Here is a 13,974-nt window from a genome sequence, read left to right on the forward strand (position 1 = left end):
ACGACAGAATATTCATTCATAGATTAATAATTGAGAAGTGTTCTATTCGTTAGACTCCTGAATCTCTCAGTCTTATAGCTTATGAGCATGCGTTTCATGCCGAAAGAAGAGCTTTAGTGAAGGCTGTATCCTTGTATTGTATATAAGATAAGCACACAAGGTGATTAGTGTTGTGCACGAGAATAACATTGCTGTGGTTAGGGTTGGAAATGAGGTTATCAGCTTGTTTCGTATTAAAGCAGGAGTTTAACAGAGTTGCGTTCTATCCTCATTCAAATCAATGATTTTGATGGACCTTGTCCTAAGGAATATGACAAACGTTATGGAAGAGTAAAAATCTCCTAAATTTAGATCATGCTAATGATTTAAGTGCCGTAGGTAAAAATATTTGCAAATTGAATGAATTTTTATAAGGTTTAAGCGTTCAGAGTGCCAGAATCGGTTCGAAAATTAATGATATGAAGACAAAATCACTTTAAATAAGAATGAATGAAGGTGAAGAGGTGAAGATCGGTACCGAGAATATCGATCAAGTGGATAGCTTATCTTACCCAGGTGCTATGAAACAGTTCGTGGTTACTAAATGTAGTAAGGAGCGACCCGGCTCAATAGTAACCGAAACTCTAAAAAACGCAATGTCGATACTACTAGTTACATCAAAATTATCACATTTAAATGCTGATTTTAAATATACAAGTTTCATCAAGTTTAGTCATACCCATCAAAAGTTACAAGCCTGAGAAAATATGCCTTATCTTAGAAAATAGGAGGAAACACACCTTACAATTCATAGAATCTTAACGAATCACAAAATCAAATTCAGCATATCAGAGAACCATACAGTAGAAGTTTCAAGCACCTTTCTATGCATGTTTATTTGTTTTTTTTTGTTTTTTTTTGCTAGGGGTGATCGTATCGACCTAGTGGTCCTAGAATGTTGCAAGAGAGCTCATTCTAACAGAAATTAAAAGTTATAGGGCCCTTTTTAAGTGACCGAAAAATTTGAGGGCATCTAGGCCTCCTCCCACGCTTATTGTTTCCCAAAGTCAGTGGATTAGAATTCTGAGAGAGTCATTTTATTCAGCATAATCGAAAAACCTAATGACTATGTCTTTGGGGACGACTTATTTCCCCAGAGTCCCCGTGGGAGGGGCTGCAAGTTACAAACTTTGACCAGTGTTTGCATATAGTAATGGTTATTTGGAAGTGTACAGACGCTGTCAGGGGATTATTTGGTTGGAGGAAAAGGGCATGAGGGGAGGGGTTCACACGGGGGGAACTTTCCGTGGAGAAATTTGTCATGGGGGAGGAGAATTTCCATGAAGGGCACGCAGGATTATTTAGCATTTTTTTAAAAAAGTAATGAGAAAATAAATATGAAAAGTTTTTTCAACTGAAAGTAAGGAGCACCATTAAAACTTAAAATGAACAGAAATTATTACGCATTTGAGCTCACCTCCTCCTAATAACTCGCTCTTTACGCTAAAGATATTTTATTAATTGCAACTATTCTACGTTCTTTGTGATTCAGGGGTCTTTTTTAAGGAATTGGAAAAAATTTAAGCTTTGAAGTAAAGAGCGGGTAATTGACGCAGAGGGGAACTCTCTCATATACGTAATAAAAACTTAAGAATATAGAAGTTCGTTACGTAAGTTACGTATATTTTTACTGATCAAAACGTTCGTAAAAAAATAAAAGTTCTAGTTGCCTTTTTAAGTAACCAAAAAATTGGAGGGTAACTAGGCCTACTCCCCCACCCATTTTACACTATATTTAAAACTACTATTAAAACTATGAGAAAGCCATTTAGCCCAAAAAGATAAATTAATATGCAAATTTCGTTTTAATTATTCATGTGCCGAGAGCCAAAATCAAAACATGCATTAATTCAAAAGCGTTCAGAAAGATTTTGGATGCAGTGAAGATACCAAAACTTTAAAATTACAGTTGAAACAAGTTTGGAAGAATAGAAAGATAAGACTGTGAACCATGATTAGAAAATTAGAAGCTACAGTTATGACAGTGGTTCTAAAATGGAGGTGCTCCGAAAGACGTAGGAGGATTTCTGAGTTGTTTTAAACAGGAATTGTCTGCAGATTCTCTTAGGTACCCGTCTGGATGACCATATTCAAAGCAGTAACCCATACGAAAAATATGATTCTATCCCGCTATATAGGGCTATAATGAGAGAAAATTGAGATGGTTAGGAAGCGTTCTGGTTTGAAAGATTACAGATTGCCAAAGATCGTCCTTTTCCGTCAATATTTTAGGGCTGGAGGAAAAGCAGGTCGTCCCGAGAGGGGCGGGAATAAAACTAAATATTCAAATAAAAACTAAATATGCGGGGGATTGCAAGAGAATCTAGAGGGACAAAGTGGCAATTGCCCCTTGCCCCTTACCCCGATTGATGCTCCTGTATTTGTCCCAGTACTAAGACATAGGTTTATTCAAACTTTTTTCTAACCATCCATGTTAGATGGAAGATTAATCATGGTTGCAGTAACTACTAGAATATAATTAACCACGCGCCTATAGTGCGCGAACCACGGCCTATAGTAACCGAAATTTTTAAAAACTCGTTTCGACGAAAAACTGCCCAGCGAAAAAAGTTGCCTTTTGAAGCTGATCTAGGAATGGTAGCTGTCAATTCACTTGATCTTAATAGTGAATGTTTATCGTGAAAGCAAATTCATTGAAATTTTGAAGGAGACCCTTAAACCCCTCCAAAATGGAGTCATATTGACATAGAAAATGCGCCATTCGAATGAACATCGTCAAAAACTATTTACAGGAGAATTACAATCCCTGACCTTGAACAATATAAAAAATAACTGTTTAGACTGGTAGCACTGATGATCATAGAATGTCGGGAGGGGGCTCACTCGAACAGAAATTATGTTGATCAAGCAGTTTTTGAAAAACAGCTTGACCTTGTTTTTCCAAATACGACGAAATCTTCCCTGCTTGTGTTGCCAAGTGCTGCTCACTCTTTGATTCCAAAATTAAAGAAAAAATCTTCCTCTGGTGTTGATTTTATTTTAGCAAGGCACCTGCATTTTGCAGGTGCCTTCATCGAGCAATATTTAGCACTACTATCTCAGAAAATCCTTGTCGGTGTCGTAGTCCCTTTACAATTTTTTATTGGTTAGATAACTACCATCCTTAAAAGATTATAAAAGACGCTTTTCTGTGCAGTTCTTATCACCCCATTACGTCTCGAGTACTACTTTCAAGCTCTATGAGTCATTTTTGATAAAAGACATTTAAGAACATTTTTCTATCCCTCCTCGCCAATTGGAGTACCAGTGAGACGTAGGTAGAGAGCATACTCTCTTTCTGCTTATAAATGATCTGAAGGACACTGAACAAAAAGGTGATTTCTTGGTCTTGTGTGCCCTCGATGTTGTAAGAGCTTTTGACTCGTGTATATTTTCGAAGATTTTGCTTAAAACATATTTGAAAGGTACTGACCCCGCGGTAATTATTTGTTTAAGATACATGTATAGAAATCTGAAGGCTGGAATTAAAGATGGTAGTCAACTTTTTCTGATCCGGAAAGGTATATGGAAATGAGCTATGACTTTTCCAGTTTCGTGTAATAATTGTGTTACAGGTGCTTAGGATAAGTTGAGCTGTATATTTATCTTCAAACGAGTTGATCTCTTGTTAGTAACGTTTGCGGATGACTTTCTGAACCTTTCCTACACTTTCCAAGGATACTCTTCGAATTTTGAACTTCTCCAAGAAGAGTACGAACAGTTTGGTTTGAGCTTTAACATTGATAAAACAGTTGTTCTACCATTTGACTATAAACAAGTCTATCCGGCTCTGAGGTTCCTTTTACTAGCAGCCTTATTTACCCTGGCATGCCTCTTGGAGCAAATCTGAAAGAAACTGTAAGCCTGGCAATGAAAAATTATGCTAGTATGATCCGGGCTGCTTGCCTCCCTGGCTTTAAACGTTTCATATATGAGTAGAGTCTACCGTTCTCAGTTGTACAATAGCCTAATAGCTCCTCACTTATTTGCCCTTGCTCCTGTTTGATCTTTTCTTAATTGTGGTAAAAAAAAGCAAGTTCATCACCTTTATTTTGAATTTACAAAGTATTGAATGGAGCTTCCAACTTGGACAAGCAACTCTTTTCTGCAAAAAAAAAACATCAATTGGTAAACCCAGCTGGGGCTATGGAGAAGCGTATTCATGATTTCTCTACTGAATGCCACATGTCTTCCCATCTTTGATCATTTTTGTTTGTCCTTTGTTTGTAGTTGCCAAGGTATGTTTTTATTTCTGTTCTTCCGTTTTTGTTTTTCTTGATGTTTACTCTGTCTTTTTCTGGGTCCAATTTTTGTGATGGGTTATAAATAAAATGATATGATGATGATTTACGAGAGAAAAAAAGAAAGCACAGTGTGTGCTAACTATGTCAGATTGATATTACAGCCAAATTATTTGCCCTCACTCTATTATGAAAATCCCAAATAGCAAGTGATAGGCGAGCATGAGAAAATTAGTCTAGATTTTGGTCTAGCCAATCTATACTTGGATTTAATTTTTTGCCCTCCGTTTGATTATGTAACAATACAAAAGATACAACATTCCACTCATCAATATACTTATAGATTAAATTGCAACGTTTTATTCAGCTGAGTGGCAAATTTTGTGGGAGATTTCTATGAAGATCACATGCTAGAGGAAATTGTCAAATTCTAGAAGCTTATTATCAATGGTATAAGTCCCAATTCGGAGTTTATTTAAAAAAGTCGATTGGAAATCTACTGAAAACAGAATACATTTAAAATACTATCCCTTTTTGCTTTAATTAATGTAAAACTATTAAAACTTTAAGAATAGTATATCTATATTAAATTGACAATCCACAGTCATTTTTCTTAGTTAAGTGCAAATTATGTTATGGTTTTAAGAAGGCAAGGTGGTTGTCAGCCCTACTCATGTTAATTTTCGCTTGTTTTGAGTTTGACTCTGTCATTTGTTGTAATTTGAGTTTAACTTATTTGTTGCTGGTGATTTGTGGTAGTTTTACACTTGGGAGTGTATTTCACTTCATTTCTGCTCCTTTTTGGCTTAGTGGAGATCTTTATTTTTCTATGAAAAACTTGTTTTGTGGAAAATTTTACTTAATTAATTTACGAGAAAAAAGCAAAAGGGTAGAGTGTGTTAATTATAAAAGCGTGCCTTGCATTAACATTGCATCCATATTATTCGCCATCATTCTACTTAGAAAATCCCACAGAGCAAGAGATAGGTGAACATAGGAAAACCAGTCTGGATTTTAGTCTAACTAAACTATTCTCGGGTCTGATTTGCCATCCGTTTGGTCATGTGACAACGCAAGAGACACGACATTCCACTCATCGGTACCTTTTTAGATTACGTCACGGCGTTCTATTAAAAAGAAGGGTAAATTTGGGGAAGATTTCCTTGAAGATGGCATTCAACAGGAAATCAACAGGCATGTCAAGGATATGCGTCCCAATTCAGAGTCGATTGCAAGAGTCTTATCTATGTCATGTAGAATGGGGTGTCAAACAAGGATGTTTACTTTTCCCGGTTCTTTTCAATTTTTGTACTGACTGTATCCTTGAACACGCCATCCATAAGTTTGAAGGAGTAGCAGATGGTAGGAACATTACCTTGACTATGCCGACGATGCAAAGATTCTTACCCAGACTCACCCAGAGAGAGTGCCACACTTATAATTCTACTTTTGGCCTAAGTATAAACACAACGAAAACGAGTGTTCTTGATCTGAACATTACAACACACCAGCAACTTACTGTCTATATTCTCTCACTTTGCTGAAAGTTTGACAGATTCGTCTGTCTGCGATCTAAGGTGGATTGGAAAGGAGGATGTGATCAAGAGGTCTACAGGAGAATATCTAGAGTTCTAACAGTCAATGTTCAACTCCGCAAGCATATATATATTGTTTTGAGGATAAGCTTAAAGGTGAAAATAGGCATTTACATGTTGACAGTAAGGTTAGTTGTTCTTTTTGGTGGAAAACCTTGACCCAGTAAAGAAGGTCAAGTGCGCTCTCTAGATGTATTTGACTAGTTTTCAAAAGACAAAATCCATTGATGCTGAACAACGTCGGTATAATCTCAGGCATCATTATGCCTCTCCGACTCCACTGGATTGGACCTGCTTTAAGTCCCATTGGAGATTTACTTATCTAAAAAATTGAATTTTCCACCCAATTAGACGTTTTCAAAAATTTGGCCAGATGGGAAAAATACTAGATGATATTCAACGATGGGTGTGCACAAGATCGACAATTGAAGGAGATCATCATTCTGAAGCTTTGATCCGATAATGAATTAAGCAGAAACACCTAGTCCTACTGCAAATGCCTACAATTAAGTAGCTGATAATGGTATGGATTCTGCAGTGATTACCCAGGTTGGTGACAAATGTTTAGCATGTTATGCACTTTTTAAGAAACAAAAGAGATTTCGCCGCAGTAAAGCGGTGTTCTCTGCAATTTTGTGCCACAAATAATCTGTTTTTTTCCAAAGTTCTGGAACATGCAAATCTTGAGAAACCGCATGGATTTTGCCGGTCTAAAAGCGTTAATCGAAGGTGTTGAGCCTCCGTCCCCTCATCTAGTAAAACAAGAAAGCTGGGTTAGCAGGCATCTCCTTATATGTTCCTGATTCTTTTTTTTTCTGCTTTTACTAGGACGCTACCACAATATTGCAGATATTCTTATATTTTTTTATACATTACTAGCTGTTGGGGTGGCGCTTCGCGCCACCCCAACACCTAGTTGGTGGGGGCGCTTCGCGCCCCCCCCAAGCCCCCCTGCGCGCGTAAGTCGTTACGCGCCATAATAGTTACGCGCCATTGTAGTTGTGTCCCTATGTCCCACCTGTGAATATAGAAATATATATATATATATATGGTTTTAACTACGTAAAACTTGCGAATATACAACATTCTTTGCTGTCCCATTGTCTTTGCATATAAATAGATTGTCAGGTTATCCCCCTGTTTCCCCCGGTGTCCCCGTTGTAGTTGTGTCCCTGTGTCCCGGTCGTCATTTATATTCCCTGTGTCCCGGGTCCCGGTCATCATTTGTATCCCGGTGTCCCGGTCTGTATATACATTCGTTTTTTAGTTTTGTTTTTCTCCTTTATTTTTTTCCTTTTTTTTCTTTTTTAGCTTATTTAGATTTTTAGATTTTTTAGTTTTTTTTATTAGTTTTTAGTTTTTATTTCTTTTTAGTTTTTTTGTCCCGGTCGTCATTTATATCCCCCTGTTTCCCCCGGTGTCCCCGTTGTAGTTGTGTCCCTGTGTCCCGGTCGTTATTTATTTTTTAGTTTTTTACCTTTTTTTAGTTTTTTTAGTTTTTTAGCTTTTTTATTTTTTTTATTAGTTTTTAGTTTTTTTTGTAGTTTTTGCCTTTTTTTAGTTTTTTCAGTTTTGACGTCACCTGATCCAGTTTTTTCAGGTGACGTCACCTGATCCACGATCCACAGATCCACAGACAACTTATTTTTATATATATAGATAGTTTTTTTTTTTACTTATGTCCTGGTCGTCATTTATACTCCCTGTGTCCCTGTGCTTTGTTGATTGCTAATCGAACATTCCTTTTGTCCTGGTCGCTTTCTCTTTGAGTGTCGTCATTTATTAGTTTTTTCCTTTTTTTTTTAGTTTTTTATTGGTTTTTACCTTTATTTTAGCTTATTTTTCAGTTTTTTCCTTTTTTTTAGTTTTTTTTTATTTTTTATTTTTTTTAGTTTTTTACCTTTTTTTAGTTTTTTTTTAGTTTTTTTAGTTTTTTAGCTTTTTTACTTTTTTTATTAGTTTTTAGTTTTTTTTGTAGTTTTTGCCTTTTTTTAGTTTTTTCAGTTTTTTTTTTAGTTTTTTATTGGTTTTTACCTTTATAGTTTTTTTAGTTTTTTAGCTTTTTTATTTTTTTTATTAGTTTTTAGTTTTTTTTGTAGTTTTTGCCTTTTTTTAGTTTTTTCAGTTTTGACGTCACCTGATCCAGTTTTTTCAGGTGACGTCACCTGACACATCCATCCATCCATCCACAGACAACTTATTTTTATATATATAGATAAGGGGGTCTGATTAACTCCATGGAAAAGTGCTAAAGATAGATAGATAAATAAGCGCATTTGAAAAGCCCTGGGTCTGTATACATAAGAAATGTATACAGAATAAGTAAATAACCACCGAAACAAATTACAAAGTACACAAAAATGGAGAATAAAGAAAAATACCTAATCTATACAAAATAATTTAAACAAATATACTTTTTCTTCTTTCTAAGCGTTTATCCATATATACAATGATTGGAGCTATTGCCGTTGGGCTACAACATTGAAGAATGTCAGGAAGCCACAAATTAATCCCCCTATAGGGTACTTGTAGGTATTATTGACTAATAAAATTGCGCTCAAATGCTAGATGGAAGATGGATTTTCCTAGACAGGCATTCGTAAGAGCTGTTATTTTGAATAATAAGGATTGCAACATAAAATAACCTATCGAAATATTTTCAAGTATGTTTAAGTCAAGACAAATTTAAAATTTTAGCAGCCAAATTTTAACAAATACCGCCTCTGTAAGTGTATTGTATGAAAATTAGCTGCACATGATACAAGAAAAATAACTCTATATTTTTACACATTTTAAAAAAGTATCTGTTGCTTTTTTGTGGTCTTACGATCTCAACATAAGACGGTGATTTTGCCTCTATTCAATAGTTTAGGCTCAGTTTTATTCATGTACCAAAGCATCTTTTTTGAAACTCTCTCTGCCTTTTTTTTAGAGTGAAAAATATACTAGAAAAGGCCTTAGAAAAAAATATTGAATTTTCAATTTTGTAAGTAACTTTTAATCATTTGCTAGGAGTCCAATTAATCATTAATAAAAAGTCTAAGTAATATCACCATTCTTGATGGTCGAACATGGATAAATCTGGAACTAACGAATTCAATTATATCAGTATCTTCTCTTTCTGGTGCTAGTTGCAACTGCCTCCCTCTAGATTTTGAAAAAATACCCATTTTGTATCCTTTTTTTATCGGAAAAATTAATGCCTCACAAAAACTCTTCCCTATATTTCTTGTAAATGGGCACTACTGCCCGGCTATAAAAAATACATACAGGGGTAAACAGGAAACTTCGAAAAAAAATAAAACACCTGTTAAATTATATTGTTGATTGTTATCAGTGTCTTCCAAGCCATCTAGTGCCATTTCAAGCCATCTTTTGATGCATCTATATTCCTCAATAGATTTTCATGCATGGTGCAGTATTAATTGTTAATGTGACTTGTCTTAATTGCCATAATGCTTTTAATTGTTTTAGTTGTTAATGGGGCTTGTCTTAATTGCTAAATAAAGGCATAATTGGCATGATTCATTTTTGTGAAATAACTTGAATAAGACGAATAGTGTTAATAACACTAATATAAAGTATCATTTAATTCTTTTTATTCATCTTAGCATTGAAGTAATACCTAGCTACAGGCTTCAAAAAACTACTCATTCAGAAGTGGACAAGGACTTGGTCTCTTGGAATCATTAAAATAAATAAAACCAGTTTTTTTTTAAACAAAAGTAAAGAGCGAAGCTATGCCTTGGCAGTGCAAAAATCATAAAGAACAATGGCCTGAAAGTAAAAAAAAACAGATATTAGACTTAATAAAAATGAAACCAATAATTAACTTATAATGTCCCAGAACTAGAACTGATATTCAATTCCAACTCAAAGCGAAAATAACTTACTAGATGTACAAATTGGAAACTTTCGTTCTTGTACCTCAATTATCATAGAAATCATGACCAAACTGTAGAAATCAAGAGCAACCGCTAAAATCAATACTAGTGTATAGAAATCAGAAGTTCAACATGCAGAAATTCAGGAGAATTCATAGAAATCATAACTAATACTTAGAAATCCAGACGATTTCACAGAAATAAGGATCCTACAAGTCAAGACCAAGCCATAGACATCACAATCAATACAATAAAATCAAGAGATCAATATTTAAATATCCAGAAACATCCTTAGAAGTCACTACCGGTGCATAAAAATCCTCTCCAAACTATTAAAATCAAGATTAAACTATAGAAACTAAGGTCAATCTCTTAAAACCAAAAGTTCAATATGAAGAAATCCAAAACAGTCCTTAGAAATCAAACCAACACTGAGAAACCCAGGTAAACTCATAAAAATCAAGACAAAACTGGCAAAACAAGACTGGCCCATAAAAATACAGAAAAAAACCCATAGAAATGATAACCAATTCATAGAAATCTAGAGGAATTTATAAAAATCATAACCAATGCATTGAAATCCAGCCAAATGTATAAAAATCAAGACAAATCCAAAGAAACTGTAGAAATCCAGAGCAATCCCTAGAAATCAGGCTCAACACATAGAAATCCAGGAGAACTTAAAAAAGTCTAGACAAAACTTTAGATTTCAAGACCGGTCCATAAAAGTCCAGAAAAATCCCGTAGAAATCATAACCAATGTACAGAAATCTATGAGATTCGTAAAAAGCATAACCAATGCATAGAAATCCGGACAAATTCATAAAAATCGAGACAAATCAAAAAATTAAGACCAAAGTATAAAAATCAAGAACAATACCTACAAACCAAGACCAATACATAGAAGCACAGATGAACTCATGAAAATTAAGTCCAAACTCTCGAAATCAAGACCAGTCCATTGAAATCATAACCAATACATAAAAATCCAGACCAATTCGTAGAAATCACAACCAATGCACAGAAATCCACACAAATTCATAGAAAACCAGGGGTAAGCCGTGAAATCCAGACCAAACCAAAGAAATCACGAAAAATCTATAGAAATCGAGACCGATCCATATAAATCCAGAAGAATCCCATAGAAATCATAACAAACGCATGGAATCTCAAAGGAATTCATAGAAATCATAACCAATGCAATGAAATCCAGACAAATTCATAAAAATTAGGGCCAACCCTAGAAATTCAGACCAAACAATAGAGATCAGTGCCAATCTCTAATAACCAAGAGATCAATATTTAGAAATCCAGAACAATACTTAAAAATCATGACCAATACATAGAAATCCAGGCAAACTTATAAAAATCAAGACAAAATGTAGGAATTTATACCGGTCCATAGAAATCCAAAAATCTTACAGAAATCAAGAGATCAATATGTAGAAATTCAGGGTGATTCATGAAAATCAGTTCCATAATTCTAGAAATCCAGAAAAATTCATAAAAGTCTAGATGAATTGAAAAAAAAAATCATGACAAAACTGAAGAAATCCAGAACAATCCTCTGAAATCAAGACCAATACATAGAAATCCAGGCAAATCCAAATATCCTGGATTTCTATCTCAAACATACAAAAATCATGAAAAACTGTAGAAATAAAGAGATATCAATAGAAATCCAAAAAGAATCCCATAGAAATCATCAACGATGCATAAAAATCCAGGGGGGTTCATAAAAATCATAACTGATGCATAGAAATCCAGACAAATTTAAAAAATCGAGACAACTCCGAAAAATATAGACCAAGCTGCAGAAATGGTTAACCTCTGAAAATCATGACCATAAAGAGCAATAGAGACAAATTCGTAAAAATCACGACAAAACTGTAGAAATCAAGGCCAACCTCTAAAAATCCGGAAAAACATGAGCGACGGTCTATTTTGTGTTTGTAAATATTTCTAGTTATCAATGCAGCTTTACTTCGTTTGTTCTACTGATCTGTTAGTCTATTTTATTATACTATTTTTCTTTTTTGTAATAGCTTTGTTGTGCATGCCATTATTGAGTTACGTGTACTTTTGTTTTTGCTTTGTTGATTAATTTTTTCTCTATACTCCACTGTTTATACTTTTGTATGTTTGTGGGGAATAAATATAATTATTATTAATTTAATTTTACCCCCCTTTTGTCTGACTGATTTAATTCAAACGTTGATAGATGATAAATAGATTTGTGGCCAGAATAGATCAACGATAAACACTACTGTTTCGGTCATAAAATTTTTCACACTCTAATTCTTAGTTGTAAAAATATGCAAAATAAAAATTCATTTCATTATATCTTTTCAGTTTGTTTATTCTCATTGTCAAAAAATTCCTATGGTTACATGTATTCAATTCATTAATTACTGTTTCTCCTTTTTGTTGTTATTGTTTTCGCAGCTTATCCTCACGCGCTTATCTTTTTGTGTCGGGCTGATTAATATTTTATATCTTGACTTATAATAAATTTTTGTGCTGCTACTCAGGAAAAGCCTATATATGGCCGTTCTTACTATATAAACTGCATGTTTGATTCTTGTTTTCTTCATTTCTTGCATCGTTCAACATATCTAAAGTACACTGTAAGATGCTTGAAAGTGTTGTTTATTGCTAATTATTTTTAATTTTTTAAATTTGTTATTTATTTAATAATGTTTTTTATTTTTTAAATTTGGGGGGGGGGATATAGATCGTAAGGGAGATGAATCCTCACGCGCTTATCTGTTTATGTCAGGCTAATTAATATTTTATATTGTGACTTATTACAAATTTTTGTGCTGCTCCTCAGGAAAAGCCTATATATGGCCGTTCTTACTATATAAACTGCATATTTTATTTTTATTTTCTTTATTTTGAGGAGGTTTGTTTTATTTATTTCTTGCATCGTTCGACATGTCTAAAGTACAATATAAGATGCTTGAAAGTGTTATTTATTGCAGAAGCAATGGCTGAATGAGTACAATAGCCGCATTCGTCTAGAGATTGGCGAAGAGCTTAAAAAACAAGGTAGAATGGATGGTTTCCAGTGGATGATGTCAAAGACGCAATTCATACCCGAAGATTCCAGATCACTTTAGTTAACAATACTTTAAAAAATAATGGAGTATGTATAGAACGTACTTTACGGAATAAAAGTTTTAACAGTAGTTACAAATACTTTTTTAAAACAATGTTTGATTTGGAATTACGAAACAAAACTAAATATTTAAACTCTTTTTCCAAGTTTTGTCTTGTTCTTCGGTTAAAAACTGAAAAAGTGACTATTGCATGGAAAGCTCTCGGTATATTTTCTTCCAGTTCGTATTGTCTTCCAAAATGTTCGTGGTAATAAAATGAAAGTAAACAGCAAATATTGCCAATCATAATCGAAGCTCTATAATTGAAAATATCTAAAGCGTCAAAAGAATTTCCTTTTTATGCTGATTAAGTTTTTTTTTTAATAAAGAGAAAAATCAGCTGTTCTTTTGCACAAAATTTTTATAATGCCGCACTGAAATTATTTATGAGTGAAACGGCTATAGTTGATTGGTTACAAGCGTTACAAGCAAATTACAAGCATTTATTTACCGATTGCCTTTTAAAATGTTGGAAATGAAATTTTTTTCAGTAAATGCACATGAATCTTTTGGGGGCAAAAATTATATCTTCAGTGTGAAATGTGCAGTTTAAAGAAAGGGCAACCCCCTCTCATATACAGAATAATATCTAATCGTTTTAAATTTTTATGCCACTCTTTGCTTTCATATGAAATTTTTCTTATACTTAATTTCACTTTACTTTTAACAGCAATGGCCTGCGTTGCCATAATTACGACAAGGGATGGCACCCCTAAAATGTGGCTTTAAATAATTGCTTAACTTTTGCAGAATAATGGCCAATAACAATACAAAAGACCTTACAAAAAACTTTGAATTTGTTGACTAGTAATTAATTGTATAAATGCTAAGATATCACGCAGTCCGTCGTAACGAACTCTAAGTAATGAGCGACCCTGCTCAACAGCAACTGAAACTCTAAAAAACGGAATTTTGATACCAATAGATATATCAAAAAAATAAAATTTTTATGCTTATTTCGATTCAATAAGTTTCATTAAGTTTAGTATTAACCATCAAAGGTTACGAGCCTGAGAAAAATTGACTTACTTGCGATAAAGGGAAAACAACTCTC

The 13,974-nt window shown here is 33.9% G+C and overlaps 1 protein-coding gene across 3 annotated transcripts in view; it reads left to right on the plus strand.

Annotated features, from left to right (window-relative positions):
* The window catches only part of LOC136037112 (xaa-Pro aminopeptidase ApepP-like), a 135,891-nt gene extending 122,941 nt beyond the window's left edge, over positions 1–12,950 (plus strand). For all 3 annotated transcript variants that reach the window (XM_065719587.1, XM_065719597.1, XM_065719605.1), the window contains one exon: positions 12,744–12,950. In XM_065719587.1, coding sequence (XP_065575659.1) covers positions 12,744–12,881 — 138 coding nt within the window. In that variant the 3' untranslated portion in view covers positions 12,882–12,950. The remainder of the gene's footprint in view (positions 1–12,743) is intronic.
* The last annotated feature ends 1,024 nt before the right edge of the window (positions 12,951–13,974 follow it).

The sequence above is a fragment of the Artemia franciscana genome, chromosome 2 (assembly GCF_032884065.1).
Source record: "Artemia franciscana chromosome 2, ASM3288406v1, whole genome shotgun sequence".
NCBI classification, from domain to species: Eukaryota; Metazoa; Arthropoda; class Branchiopoda; order Anostraca; family Artemiidae; genus Artemia; species Artemia franciscana.